Source organism: Chiloscyllium plagiosum, unplaced genomic scaffold, assembly GCF_037043375.1.
Source record: "Chiloscyllium plagiosum isolate Xiang-an unplaced genomic scaffold, Cpla_swu_hap1 HiC_scaffold_3, whole genome shotgun sequence".
Lineage (NCBI taxonomy): Eukaryota > Metazoa > Chordata > Chondrichthyes > Orectolobiformes > Hemiscylliidae > Chiloscyllium > Chiloscyllium plagiosum.
In genome coordinates this window covers 147,148,275-147,163,573 of record NW_028270141.1, presented here as the reverse complement: position 1 = coordinate 147,163,573, position 15,299 = coordinate 147,148,275, and the positions used below count along the sequence as shown (strand labels likewise).

General features: G+C 47.8%; 1 protein-coding gene across 2 annotated transcripts in view; it reads left to right on the top strand.

The window, feature by feature from the left end:
* Positions 1–15,299, top strand: part of LOC122548519 (mechanosensitive cation channel TMEM63B-like) — a 68,625-nt gene that overhangs the window by 14,760 nt on the left and 38,566 nt on the right. For both annotated transcript variants that reach the window (XM_087984157.1, XM_087984164.1), the window contains exons 3-7: positions 3,542–3,621; positions 7,693–7,762; positions 8,654–8,691; positions 11,091–11,233; positions 12,631–12,682. In XM_087984157.1, the coding sequence (XP_087840283.1) occupies positions 3,542–3,621; positions 7,693–7,762; positions 8,654–8,691; positions 11,091–11,233; positions 12,631–12,682 (383 nt within the window). The remainder of the gene's footprint in view (positions 1–3,541; positions 3,622–7,692; positions 7,763–8,653; positions 8,692–11,090; positions 11,234–12,630; positions 12,683–15,299) is intronic.

Genomic DNA, 15,299 nt, shown 5'->3' with positions numbered 1-15,299 from the left:
CGGTGTTTGCGCAGTGTGTCCAGGAAACTTTTCTAACTCAGTATGTAGATTGTCCGACCAGAGGGGAGGCCATATTGGATTTGGTAATGAACCGGGACAAGTAATGGGCTTGTTAGTGGGTGAATATTTTGGTGACGGTGACCACAATTCTGTGACTTTCACCTTGGTTATGGAGAGAGATAGGTGCGTGCAACAGGGTAGGTTTTACAACTGGGGGAAGGGTAATTACGATGCTGTAAGACAGGATCTGAGGAGCATAAATTGGGAGCATAGGCTGTCAGGGAAGGATGTCGTGGAAATGTGGAACTTTTTCAAGGAACAGATACGATGTGTCCTTGATATGTATGTACCTGTCAGGCAGGAAAGAGATGGTCGTGTGAGGGAACCTTGGTTGATGAGGGAGGTTGAATGTCTTGTAAAGAGGAAGAAGGAGGCTTACATAAGGTTGAGGAAACAGGGTTCAGACAGAGCAGTGGAGGGATACAGGATAGCCAGAAGGGACCTGAAGAAAGGGATTAGGAGAGCTAAGAGAGGGCATGAAAAATCTTTGGCGGATAGGATCAAGGATAACCCCAAGGCATTTTATGCGTATGTGAGAAACATGAGAATGACGAGAACGAGGGTAGGTCCGATCAAGGACAGTAGTGGGAGACTGTGTATTGAGTCGGAAGAGATAGGAGAGGTCTTGAATGAGTACTTTTCTTCAGTATTTCCGAACGAGAGGGACTGTATTGTTGAAGAGGAGAGTGTGAAACGGACTGGTAAGCTAGAGGAGATACTTGTTAGGAAGGAAGATGTGTTGGACATTTTGAACAACTTGAGGATAGACAAGTCCCCCGGGCCTGATGGGATATATCCTAGGATTATGTGGGAATCAAGAGAGGAAATTGCAGTACCGTTGACAATGATCTTTTCGTCTTCACTGTCAACGGGGGTGGTACCAGGGGACTGGAGAGTGGCGAATGTTGTGCCCCTGTTCAAAAAAGGGAATAGGGATAACCCCGGGAATTACAGGCCAGTTAATCTTACATCGGTGGTAGGCAAAGTAATGGAAAGGTTACTGAGGGACAGGATTTATGAGTATCTGGAAAGACACTGCTTGATTAGGGACAGCCAGCACGGATTTGTGAGGGGTAGGTCTTGCCTTACAAGTCTTATTGAATTCTTTGAGGAGGTGACCAAGCATGTGGATGAGGGTAGAGCAGTGGATGTAGTATACTTGGATTTTAGTAAGGCATTTGATAAGGTTCCCCATGGTAGGCTTATGCGGAAAGTCAGGAGGCATGGGATAGAGGGAAATTTGGCCAATTGGATAGAAAACTGGCTAACCGGTCGAAGTCAGAGAGTGGTGGTAGATGGTAAATATTCAGCCTGGAGCCCAGTTACAAGTGGAGTTCCGCAGGGATCAGTTCTGGGTCCTCTGCTGTTTGTAATTTTTATTAATGACTTGGAAGAGGGAGTCGAAGGGTGGGTCAGTAAATTTGCAGATGATACGAAGATTGGTGGAGTTGTGGATAGTGAGGAGGGCTGTTGTCGGCTGCAAAGTGACTTCGATATGATGCAGAGCTGGGCTGAGGAGTGGCAGATGGAATTCAACCCTGCCAAGTGTGAGGTTGTCCATTTTGAAAAGACAAATAAGAATGCGGAATACAGGGTTAATGGTAGGGTTCTTAGTGAGGTGGAGGAACAGAGGAATCTTGGGGTCTATGTTCATAGATCTTTGAAAGTTGCCACTCAGGTGGATAGAGCTTGTAAGAAGGCCAATGGTGTATTAGCGTTCATTAGCAGAGGGATTGAATTCAAGAGTCGTGAAGTGATGTTGCAACTGTTCAGGACTTTGGTTAGGCTACATTTGGAGTACGTGTGCAGTTCTGGTCGCCTCACTTTAGGAAAGATGTGGAAGCTTTGGAGAGGGTGCAGAGAAGATTTACCAGGATGTTGCCTGGAATGGAGAATAGGTCGTACGAGGATAGGTTGAGAATGCTAGGCCTTTTCTCGTTGGAACGGCGAAGGATGAGGGGTGACTTGATAGAGGTTTATAAGATGATCAGAGGAATCGATAGAGTAGACAGTCAGAAACTTTTTCCCCGGGTACAACAGAGTGTTACAAGGGGACATAAATTTAAGGTGAAGGGTGGAAGGTATAGGGGAGATGTCAGGGGTGAGTTCTTTACCCAGAGAGTGGTGGGGGCGTGGAATGCGCTGCCCGTGGGAGTGGTAGAGTCAGAATCTTTGGTGACCTTTAAGCGGCAATTGGATAGGTACATGGATGGGTGCTTAAGCTAGGACAAATGTTCGGCACAACATGGTGGGCCGAAGGGCCTGTTCTGTGCTGTATTGTTCTATGTTCTATCATCAGTGATCCTTCATCAGTGATCCATCAGGTCTGTGTAATGTATCCACCTCCAGACCTTTTCAGCTTCCCCAGTACCTTCTCCAGAGTGATGGCCACTACACTCACCTCTGCCCCCAGACTGTCTTGAAGTTCTGGTATGCTGCTTGTCTCTTCCACTGTGAAAACTGATGGAAAGTTCCTCTGCCATTTCTTTGCTTTTCACTACTACTTCACCAGCCTCATTTTCCAGGGGCTCAGTGTCCATTCTTGCCTGTCCCTTCCCTTTTATATATCTGAAAAAAACTCTTGCAATCTTCTTTAGTATTACTAGCTAGTTTACTCTCCTATTTCATTTTCTCCCGCCTTGATGTATTTTTTGTTCTCTCTGCTGTTTTTTTAAGGCTTCCCAATCCTCTACCTTTGTGTCCGTCATCCTGCACGTGTCTGTCATCCTGCGCGTGTCCGTCTTCCTGCGCACGTCTGTCATCCTGCGCACGTCTGTCATCCTGCACGTGTCCGTCATCCTGCACGTGTCCGTCTTCCTGCACGTGTCCGTCATCCTGCACGTGTCCGTCTTCCTGCACGTGTCCGTCATCCTGCACGTGTCCGTCTTCCTGCACGTGTCCGTCATCCTGCACGTGTCCGTCTTCCTGCACGTGTCCGTCTTCCTGCGCACGTCCGTCTTCCTGCGCACGTCTGTCATCCTGCACGTGTCCGTCTTCCTGCACGTGTCCATCTTCCTGCACGTGTCCGTCTTCCTGCACGTGTCCGTCTTCCTGCACGTGTCCGTCATCCTGCACGTGTCCGTCTCCCTGCGCGTGTCCGTCTCCCTGAGCGTGTCCGTCTCCCTGCGCGCGTCCGTCTCCCTGCGCGCGTCCGTCTCCCTGCGCGCGTCCGTCTTCCTGCGCGTGTCCGTCATCCTGCGCGTGTCCGTCTTCCAGCGTGCCTCCGTCTTCCTGCGCGCCTCCGTCTTCCTGCGCGCCTCCGTCTTCCTGCGCGCCTCCGTCTTCCTGCGCGCGTCCGTCTTCCTGCGCGCGTCCGTCTTCCTGCGCGTGTCTAATACTTGATTTCCACCTTTCTCAGCCTGTTGAGCCTTTGTGCTTTTTTAAGAATTTTAAATCTTTAATACAAATCCTTATCTATATTGATTTTTTTTTGTTTGTGTTTAACACCACTTGGAATGATTTTTATAATTTTCTTTTCCAGGTCTTGATCTTGTTGTTTTCTATACTGAGGAAGACGGCGTGGGATTACGGGCGCCTTGCCCTGGTCTCTGACATCTCGAGGTGATTCAGTTCTTTATCTCCAATGAAGGGAAGTTACCTCTTCCATCATGGACTCACCGCCTCCCTCTGCTGGCTCATTCAGTAAACACACCGGGTCATCTCACATTTCAGCAGAATTGGGTTGACCGAATGGGGAGGAGCTGGCCTCAGTACCAGTGGAATTAGCTGATGGGGTGATATCACCTGTGATTTATTTTCAGTGTTATCCAGTAACTGTGTATGTGTGTGTGTGTGTGTGTGTGTCTATTTCTGGATTAGTGGTGCTGGAAGAGCACAGCAGTTCAGGCAGCATCGAGGAGCTTCACGAAAAGCGACGTTTCGGGCAAAAGCCCTTCATCAGGAATAAAGGCAGAGAGCCTGAAGCGTGGAGAGATAAGCTAGGGGAGGGTGTGGATGGGGAGAGAGTAGCATAGAGTACAATGGGTGAGTGGGGGAGAGGGTGAAGGTGATAGGTCAGGGAGGAGAGGGTAGAGTGGATAGGTGGAAAAGGAGCTAGGCAGGTTGGACAAGTCCGGACAAGTCAAGGGGACTGGAAGTTTGAAACTAGGATGAGGTGGGGGAAGGGGAAATGAGGAAACTGTTGAAGCCCACATTGATGCCCTGGGGTTGAAGTGTTCCGAGGCAGAAGATGAGGCGTTCTTCCTCCAGGCGTCTGGTGGTGAGGGAGCGGCGGTGGAGGAGGCCCAGGACCTCCATGTCCTCGGCAGAGTGGGAGGGGGAGTTGAAATGTTGGGCCACAGGGCGGTTTGGTTGATTGGTGCGGGTGTCTCGGAGATGTTCCCTAAAGCGCTCTGCTAGGAGGCGTCCAGTCTCCCCAATGTAGAGGAGACCGCATCGGGAGCAACGGATACAATAAATGATAGTGGATGTGCAGGTAAAATTTTGATGGATATGGAAGGCTCCTTTAGGGCCTTGGATAGAGGTAAGGGAGGAGGTGTGGGCACAGGTTTTACAGTTCCTGCGGTGGCAGGGGAAAGTGCCAGGAAGGGAGGGTGGGTTGTAGGGGGGGCGTGGACCTGACCAGGTAGTCACGGAGAGAATGGTCTTTGCGGAAGGCGGAAAGGGGTGGGGAGGGAAATATATCCCTGGTGGTGGGGTCTGTTTGGAGGTGGCGGAAATGTCGGCGGATGATTTGGTTTATGCGAAGTTTGGTAGGGTGGAAGGTGAGCACCAGGGGGGTTCTGTCCTTGTTACACCCTTGGAGGGGTGCGGTCTGAGGGCGGAGGTGCGGGATGTGGACGAGATGCGTTGGAGGGCACCTTTAACCACGTGGGAAGGGAAATTGCGGTCTCTAAAGAAGGAGGCAATCTGGTGTGTTCTGTGGTGGAACTGGTCCTCCTGGGAGCAGATACGGCGGAGGCGGAGGAATTGGGAATATGGGATGGCATTTTTGCAAGAGAAAGGGTGGGAAGAGGTGTAATCCAGGTAGCTGTTGGAGTCGGTGGGTTTGTAAAAAATGTCAATGTCAAGTTGGTCTTCACTAATGGAGATGGAGAGGTCCAGGAAGGGGAGGGAGGTGTCAGAGATGGTCCAGGTAAATTTAAGGTCAGGGTGGAATGTGTTGGTGAAGTTGATGAATTGCTCAACCTCCCCGCGGGAGCACGAGGTGGCGCCAATGCAGTCATCACTGTAGCGGAGGAAGAGGTGGGGAGTGGTGCCAGTGTAATTACAGAAGATCAACTGTTCTACGTAGCCAACAAAGAGACAGGCATAGCTGGGGCCCATACGTGTGCCCATGGCTACCCCTTTGGTCTGGAGGAAGTGGGAGGATTCAAAGGAGAAATTGTTAAGGGTGAGGACCAGTTCGGCCAAACGAATGTGAGTGTCGGTGGAGGGGTACTGTTGGGAACGTCTGGAGAGGAAAAAATGGAGGGCTTGGAGGCCCTGGTCATGGCGGATGGAGGTGTAGAGGGATTGGATATCCATGGTGAAGATGAGGCGTTAGGGGCCGGGGAAACGGAAGTCTTGGATGAGGTGGAGGGCATGGGTGGTGTCTCGAACGTATGTGGGGAGTTCCTGGACTAGGGGGGATAGGACAGTGTCGAGGTAGGTAGAGATGAGTTCAGTGGGACAGGAGCATGCTGAGACAATGGGTCAGCCAGGATGGTCAGGCTTGTGGATCTTGGGAAGGAGGTAGAACCGGGCAGTGCGGGGTTCCCGGACTATGAGGTTGGAAGCTGTGGGTGGGAGATCTCCTGAGGTGATGAGGTTCTGTATGGTCTGGGAGATGATGGTTTGGTGATGGGGGTGGGGTCATGGTCGAGTGGGCAGTAGGAAGAGGTGTCCTCGAGTTGGCGTTTGGCTTCAGCGGTGTAGAGGTCAGTGCGCCAGACTACCACTGCGCCCCCTTTATCCGCTGGCTTGATGGTGAGGTCAGGATTGGAGCAGAGGGATTGGAGAGCTGCGCGTTGTGAGGGTGAGAGGTTGGAGTGGGGGAGGGGGGTCGACAGGTTGAGGCGGTTAATGTCCTGGCGGCAGTTGGAAATGAAGAGGTCGAAGGCAGGTATTAGGCCAGCACGGGGTGTCCAAGTGGATGCAGTGTGTTGGAGGTGGGCGAAGGGGTCCTCGGAAGGTGGGCGGGAGTCCTGATTGTGAAAGTAAGCTCGGAGGCGGAGGCGACGGAAGAAGTGTTCGATGTCACGGCGTGTATTAAATTCATTGATGCGTGGACGGAGGGGGATGAAGGTGAGTCCTTTGCTGAGGACTGATCGTTCGTCCTCAGTGAGGGGGAGGTCTGGGGGGGATGGTGAAAACTCGGCAGGGCTGGGACCTGGGAGCTGGTGTGGGTGTAGAGCTGGGAGTGGGGTCGGAGCCGGTACCTGGAGTGGGTGTGATGGTGGGGGGAATGGGGGTGGAGTCATCAGCAGGGGTAGTGCTCCCCTCGGGGTTCTGGGGGGGTGGGGATAGTGACAGTGGGGTCTGTGGGGGGCGTGTCAGCAGAATGCAGGTGAGTGGCGCTGGTGGGGGCGGAAGTGGTGGCAGACACGGCAGTAGGGGTGGCGGAAGTCACTGAGCATGTGGCATCGGTGATGATGTGAGGGGCAGAAGTGGCTGTGGGAGAGGCCATGATGTGTCTATGTCTATCAGGGTGAACAATGCCTGATTCACTGGGACTGCTGTGTTTGCACTGGCTAATCCTGTGGCTTAGGTTTTGTGTCACTGGGTAAGAGGGGACAGTTTGTCCTAACTTCGTGATCCTCTATACTCTCCTATTAGTGCTCACTCCCCAACATTAGACTTTCACATCACCTGTCCCCTCCCTTGCATCTGTCACTTACGCACCAGCACCCCTGGTCGTTCTCTGTCTTGCCTGCATTTTCCCCATCCACCTCCTCTCACAGGCTCACCCCTTACAAGTCGAAGTGTACCATCATTTATTCCCCAGGAAATGGTCACTCTGGGTGAGTGTGTGTGTGTGAGAGAGAGAGAGAGAGACAGAGAGAGATTCTGTGTCTATCCCCTTGTCTGTCTACCCCTTTCATTTCACTCCCTCTGGGCTCTGTCTCCACCTGTCTGATCACAGTCCCCCATACCCCCTGAAAAAACCCATCTTCGTCTGAAATGGCACCTTTTCCAAGCTGCTGTCAGGTCTGACAAGCAAATTCTGTTTCAGTTTTAGATCTCATAATCAGCAGTTTTTTTCTTTTATTTAATTGTGTTTGTGTGTGTGCGTGTGTGAGAGAGAGAGAAAGTGAGATTCTGTGTATGTGTATCTATGCCTTATGTATGTATTTGTTTGTGTGACATTGTGTGTTTGTGTATGTATGTATATATGTATGTGCCTATGTCTGTGTGAGAGGTTGTTTGTGTGTGTTTGTGTTCAGTCTACGACATCCTCTGACGTCTACTCTTGACGTTAAGAGCCCTGGCTCCTGTAATGGATGTCCCAGTCAGAAAGGCCCTGTGAAATCATTTATCCCCAACCCCAGCCCCGGCCTGACCTTGTGCCTTTTGGAAGATGAGTAAGGGAGGGCAAATGTGAAACTCACTTTGGGTTGGTGTAATTAAATAAATAATGGCTGACCCCATGACGTCACGCTGTCGCTGAACTTGAGCCGTTCTGTTTTACAGTGAGGCCGAGGGTTCACCCAGAAGATACAAAAGACACTCTTCATTCACGGAACAAAGTATCAAAGATGCTGTGAGTAGTAAGGAGTCACTTGTCCTACCCTCACTTTGGATATTATCCCCTGTCCCTCTTTATACTTCAAGAGGTTCAAAGAATGAAATTGAGAGAATTCTCACAGAGTGACCGAGTGGGTGTAAGCAATAGGGTGTGTGCCCTGTCTGGTGACTCTAGGACCAGAGGCATCATCTCAGGAGATTTAAGACTGAAACGAGGAGGGTGGTGAATCTTTGGAATTTTCTTTGAAAACACAATCAATTGAGCAGGTTCAAGACTGAAATTGATACCCCTCAGGAAGGCTAATGACACTGAGGGATATTGTGAGGATGAGTGGGAATCGAGATGATCAGCCATGATCTAATTGACTGATGTAGCATTCATGTTGGGCTGAATGGCCTACTCCCACTCTTACATAGACTGTGCTGTGGCATCGAAAATGAGGCAGTCGATGCACGCACAGAAAGCTTCCACAAACAGCCATGTGTAGCCAGGTCATTGTGTTTTTGTTTTGTGTGATGTTGGGTGTAGGATCAGGAGATCGCAGACAGCTTCTCTTCAACATTGGTGTTTTGGCGTGTTTGTCACATCCACTTGAGGGAAACAAGACCAGGTCCTGTTGTAATCCCTCCTCTGAGCGAGGTCAACTTCAATTCGGACCGGTGCCCACCTAACCTGATCGGGGGAGGGGGGGGTGGGGTGTGGCGTGTTGGGGATTAAGCTGGCCACTGAGCCATGACAGGTGAGTGTTAGACCTTGGGTCCAACCTGCTCCTGGGCTCGTGTCTGCACGTGGGGGATGAGCTACATTTACCCTGTGGCCTGTACCCTCACACTCTCAGTGATCTGTTGGGTGTTCTGAATCTCGTTGTGTGATAAATGCTTGAGCGAGTTTTGTTTTCACTTGCAGGGTTTCTGCTCGTGGCTGACTAACACCTTTACCATGAAGTGAGTGTCTGACCTTCTTGTCCCAATGATGACCATCTTTTTATTTTGGAGTGATGGGGGTGGGTAGTGGGGGAGAGGTGAGGACATGAAAAGCGGTATATTCAGTACAAAGTTGTTCAGTGTGAAGTTATGCACTCGGGTTTATACCAGAAAGGTGGAGTCATATTGAAATGGTGACACATTGGGAAATGTAAATATACAAAGGGATCTGGGTGCCCTTGTCCACTAGTCAATGAAAGTAGACAAGTGCAGCAAGCAATTAGGAAGGCCAATGATATATTAGCCTTCATTTGCAAGAGGATTTGAGTGCAGAAAATGCATATCCAGTTTTGGACTCTCTGTGTAAGGCAGGATGTCCTTGCCTTAGTTTGGGTGAAGCAGAGATTCACTTGGCTGGCACAAGTTCTGTCCTGTGAGGAGAGATTGGCCTGTATTATCTAGAGTTTAGATGAATGAGAGTGATTCTTATTGAGATATAAAATTCCTACAGGGTTGGACAGACTAGATGCAAGGAGAATGTTTCCCCGATTGAGGAGTCTAGATGCAGGGGTCACAGACTCAGGACATGGGGTGGACCATTTAGGGATGAGATGAGGAAACATTTCTGCACTCAAAAGGTAGTGAACCTGTGGGGGCCAAGTCGCTGAATATACTCAAGGAACAGTTGGATAAATATTTAGATTTTAGCGGCATCAAGAGGTATGGGGAGAAATTGGGAACATGGCATTGAGATGGAGGATCAGCCAAGATCACACTGAATGATGGAGCAGGGCTGAATGGCCTATTCCAGCTCTGAGCTTCATAGAACATAGAACATTACAGTACAGTACAGGCCCTTCAGCCGTTGATGTTGCGCCGACCTGTGGAACCAATCTGAAGCCCACCTATCCTACACTATTCCTGTCCCGGTCAAATGGCACATCAACCATTGGACTCCATACACAGATGCACAGACACATACACACTTATACACAGACACACATAGATGCACCCACAGACACATACGCACACACAGACATACAGACACACATACACACAGATGCACATACAGATTGACACACACACACACACCTGGCTCAGCTGAGGGAATGTCACTCAGGAGGAGTCAAAGCCAGTGGGAAGCTCCACTGCTGGAATGTGACTTTGGTGGAATGAATTGGGAATATAAGAGTCATTTCCTCAAACCGGAATGTACGTGGTCTATCAGCTGTTCCACCACCCACAAGAAATGTGACCATCGCAGATCTCAAGTGTGGAACTTTAAAAGGAGGGAGGGGGATCATGGAAATTGGTCACTACCATTGAAGGTGTTGGTGGAAGGTGACACAGGGTAAGACCCTTTCTCTCAAACCCGCTGTCAGTACAATTGATATGAAGCTTGTTGGTGCAGAGGGATCTGGGGGTCTTGGTACATGAATCACAAGAAGTTAGTCTGCAGGTGCAGGTAAAGATTAGGAAGGCAGTTGAAATGTTGGTGTTTATTGTGATGGGGGTAGAATGTAAAAAAAATCTGAGAGATTTACTTCAGCTGGTGAGGCCACATCTGGAATATTGTGTACAGCCTTGGTCTCTTTTTCCTTGTGAAAGGACATGATTGCATTTGAAACAGTTCAGACAGAGCTCACTGGATTCCTGCGATGGAGGCTGAGCGGTTACAGTCATACAGTCATAGAGCTGCGCAGCATGGAAACAGACCCTTCGGTCCAACTCATCCACACTGACCAGATACCCTAAATTAAGCTAGTCCCATTTGCCAGCACTTGGCCCATATCCCTCCAAACCCTTCTTATTCATATACCCATCCAAATGCCTTTTAAATGTTGTCATTGTACTAGCCTCCACCACTTCCTCTGGCAGCGCATTCCATACACGTACTACCAACTGCGTGTAAAAGTTGTCCTTTAGGTCTCTTTTATATCTTTCCCCTCTCACCCAAAAACTATACTGTCTAGTTCTGGACTCCCCCACCCCAGGGAAAAGACTTTGTCTATTTATCCTATCCATGCCCCTCATAATTTTATAAACCTCCATCAGGTCACGCTCCAGGGAAAACAGCCTCAGCCTGTTCAGCCTCTCCCTATAGGTCAAACCCTCCAACCTTGGCAACTTCCTTGTAAATCTTTTCTGAACCCTTTCAAGTTTCACAATATCATTCCGATAGGAGGGAGACCAGAACTGCACACAATATTCCAAAATCTTTAAAGGAAGGCTCAGATAGGTCTTTGGAGTTTTGACCTTTGAGTGAAGGAGTTGAGATGTTATGTTGAGGCTGTACAGGATTTGGAGAGGCCTCTTCAGTTGGTTGCCCTGTTTTGAAAGGATATTATTAAGCTGGAGAGGGTTCAGAAAAGATTTACCACGATGATGCTGACCCCCTCTGTTTTTTGTGTTTCTTGCAGGGACAACGAGATGCAGGAGAAATGTGGAGAGGATGCCATCCACTACTTAAGTTTCCAACGTCACCTCATCGTCCTGCTGGTAGCAATAAGTGTCATGTCTGTGGCCATCATTTTACCCGTGAACCTCTCTGGCAGTTTGCTGGGTAGGTGGGGTTTGATGAATGGAACTGATTGAGGTGCCTTCCTGTAGAAAAGACAAAGCTGAGCAGTGAACTGGTAGAGGCCTTCCCATTTCAGAAAGGGTTCAATAGGGTAGGTGTCTCACACACAAATGGATAGTGAAAAGATGTTTCTCTTTGTGTGAGGCAGACCACGACCACCAGCATTAAAGATAAGATCTCATTCCAGTGGGGAATAAACTTGTTTATCCTGCGATAGTGAGCATTCTAATGAGTTGTTGAACTTGAAAGGGTTTAGAAAAGATTTACAAGGATGTTGCCAGGGTTGGAGGATTTGAGCTATGGGGATGGGCTGAATAGGCTGGAGCTATTTTCCCTGGAGCGTCGGAGGCTGAGGGGTGACCTTATAGAGGTTTATAAAATCATGAGGGGTATGGATAGGATAAATAGGCAAAGTCTTTTTCCCAGGGTAGGGGAGTAAAAAACTAGAGGGCATAGGGTAAGAGGACAAAGTTTTAAAAGGGACCTAATGGGCAACCTTTTCACACAGATGGCGTATGGAATGAGTTGCCAGAGGAAGTGGTGGAGGTTAACATTTTAAAAGACATCTGGATGGGTATATGAATAGGAAGAATTTAGAGGAATATAGGCCAATATGGGCAAATGGGACTAGATTAATTTAGGATATCTAGTCGGCATGGATGAGTTGGATTGGAGTTGCTGTACAACCCTATGAATCTAAATAAATGGGAGGAGTCCATTGGCCCTGATCTACCAATCAATATATTGCACTAACATTTCCTAACATTGTATTGGCCGATGCTTAGCTGTCTGCTGAAATGGCCTCATTCAAGGATACAGTTAACCTTTTAAAGGGCAGTTAGGGATGGCCATTAAATACCAATCTTACCAGTAATACAGCTAAGGGTAAGGTGAAATGCTGTAGCATTACCAGACCATAGGGCAGCTCTCTCATTAGAGGGAGATGACTAGTGGAAGTTTAACCTACGGGTCACCGTGCCTCAGGTGGGGGGGGGACGAAGTTGAGAAGGAGAGTCGTTCACGGTAACCTCAGTTGGTGATGGTGTTAAAACCTACTGTTCAAATGTCACTCTATATCGCAAACTAGGTGTCCAGCTAACTGAGTGAATCAGTCCTCAGAGCACACAGTAATGAACACGCTATGTATGAATTAAAAACACTTAATTAGCTGTCAGGTGCTTTGGCACGTGCGGAGATTGTGAAAAATGCTATATGAATGCAAGTTCTGTTGTTCCTCATTGTTGTTCGTTTGTACAGGGTGATGATACGAATTGGTGTGAACTCCAGTTACTGACTGTCATTGCAAATTGCTCTGTGTGCTTGACATGGGATAGAATGTTGGAAAAACACAATTCCTATTTTATTTTTGAAACTTGCAGACCAAGATCCCCAAAGTTTTGGAAGAACAACAATAGGGAACATGAAGACCAAGTAAGTGTGGAGTTGGGACTGAATGACCAAATGTGAATGATGTGGCTTTGGTGCTGATGTCACCTAGACCTGTCATCACTTATTTGACTCGAGAGATTTGGCCATGGTTTATCAGTGAACTCCATCCGTGCGTGTTACAGGTTATTCCAACTTGTAGTGTGGCATTCTAGCCTGTGTATTGCTGATAGTGTCAAAGTTGTTCATCTTGCACACATCAGGACAAACACAAGAATGCCAAATTTCAAACACTGACAACAATTTTAACTGCAGGACAAAAAGGTGCTGATTGACTCTAGGTGCCATGGAGATGGCAGTGAGGGAATTATTGGATTTAAAGTCATAGAGATGTACAGCATGGAAACAGACCCTTCGGTCCAAATTTAAACAAAGACTGCAAGCCTGGCCATATTCCTTTTGTTTGCGGAGAATATTTGTAGTTCCCTTTTCAGTAAAATGGTCTTTATTTATACAGTCATATAGCACGGAAACAAACCCTTTCATCCAACCAATCCATGTCAACCATAATCCCTAACTAAACTAGTCCCAACTGCTTGTGCTTGGCCCATATCCCACCAAACATTTCTTACTCATGAACTTTTCCAAATGTCTTTAAAACCTTGTAACTGTACCTGCATCCACCACATCTGCTGGAAGTTCATTTCATGAACAGCTCTCTCTGTTAAAAAAAATTGTCCCTCGTGTCTTTTTAAAATCTTTTTCCTCTTAAACGTGTGCCCTGTTGTCTTAAAATCACCACCCTAGGGAAAAGATACATAAGGGGACATAAATTTAAGGTGAAGGGTGGAAGGTATGGGGGGGATGTCAGGGGTAGGTTCTTTACCCAGAGAGTGGTGGGGGCATGGAATGCGCTGCCTGTGGGAGTGGCAGAGTCAGAATCATTGGTGACCATTAAGCGGCAATTGGATAGGTGCTTAAGCTAGGACAAATGTTCGGCATAACATCGTGGGCCGAAGGGCCTGTTCTGTGCTGTATTGTTCTATGTTCTATACCTGCCATTCACCTTATCTATATCCTGCATGATTTTATAAACCTATAAAGCCATTTCTCAACCTCCTACGCTCTAGTGAAAAAAGCCTATCCAGCCTCTGTGATTACTCCAAGTCTGTATGTTTCACCTGGGAGATTATAAATATGTGTGACCTTTATTGAGTGTGTAGGCAGACAGTGAGTTCTGGTAGATTAGAGACATTAAAGTCAGTTAAAGGCAAATTTAGGATTGATGTTAGGAAACTTATCATCACACATGGTGTGATTAAGACATGGAACTGATTACCAAAGGAATAACAGAACCAGAGATCTATGAGGGGCATCCAGAATGGATGAACTAAGATGGGCTAATTTCTCATCTTGTGAAATGAGGCAGTTTGTCATTTTGTGACAATAAGAAGATATTAAAAAAAACGATCTCCCTCCCCTCCCTGCAATCTTCTGAGATCAACCAATTGCATACAGACCAGAAAACATTGGAACAGAAATAGATGGCCATTCAGCCCATCGAGTCTACTCCCACCATTGAATGAGATCATGGCTGGACTGTTCATCTTCAATTTCACCTTCCTGCGTTTTCCAAGAATCAATTCTAGAAACTTCCATGTCAGGAGAACCTCATTGAGAGACAGTTTGGTGCTTTATCTGTTTTGTTCCAAGTTTGTGGATGATACTGAAAAGGGCAAACACATTACCCTTCTCTAGTTGCACTGAGTTCATTAAAAACTAATAGTAAGCTTTGGAGTCTCACATTGCCAGACCAAGGTAATGTTCATAAACCCATTGTGTTTTAATATTATCATTTTCCGGTCTACCCAATACTTCCTAAATAAAGTTTTCTAATATGCCAGAGTGAGATTTGATCTCTTCCCCTCTAGGTTCAGATTGCCAACTGTCATTAATTCTTCTTGTGTTAGCATTGTCACATGGCTCCTCCCACCCCCAGCTCCAGCCCACGCATGGAATCTTGCCGATGTCCAATGGAAAACTAAAAGTCTCATTACCCAACTGACTGACCCTTGACCCTTCACCTTTCTTCAATATTTTTTAAGCGTAATGAAGGAAAACTGTTCAAAGAAAGTGACAATTTTTTTCAAATGTCCCCTTAGGACGTTCCTCCAGGGCTGCCATGTCCTGGAAATGGATGTCCATTTGGGAACCCTCCTGTGGGTCTTTGAGGTCCAGGACTATTAGACTCAAGTTAGTTTGGTCTCCTACTGCTAATTGCCATCCGGTGGTAAAATCCCTGTGAATTTAAACAATTAAATGATTTTTAAAAACCTGATTTATAAGCTACTTGGTTTTTTTCAACAAAACTAAGGACTAGTAGTAATTGATATTTCTGAAAAGCCTACGCTCTCCCGTCAATGCTGCTCTATATGGTCCTGAAGCCTCCTGCCATTACTGCTTGTGCAGACCCTCTTCTTCCTGTCAGTTCCGTGCTATACAAACCCCAGTTCTCCCATCAGCCGTGCCCCATGCAGGCCCGAGGCCTCCCATCAGCCCTGCCCCATGCAGGCCCCAGACCTCCCCTCAGCCCTGCCCCATGCAGGCTTTGGGGCTCCCATCAGCAGTGCCCCTGCATGCCTTGGGCCTCCCATCAGCCCTG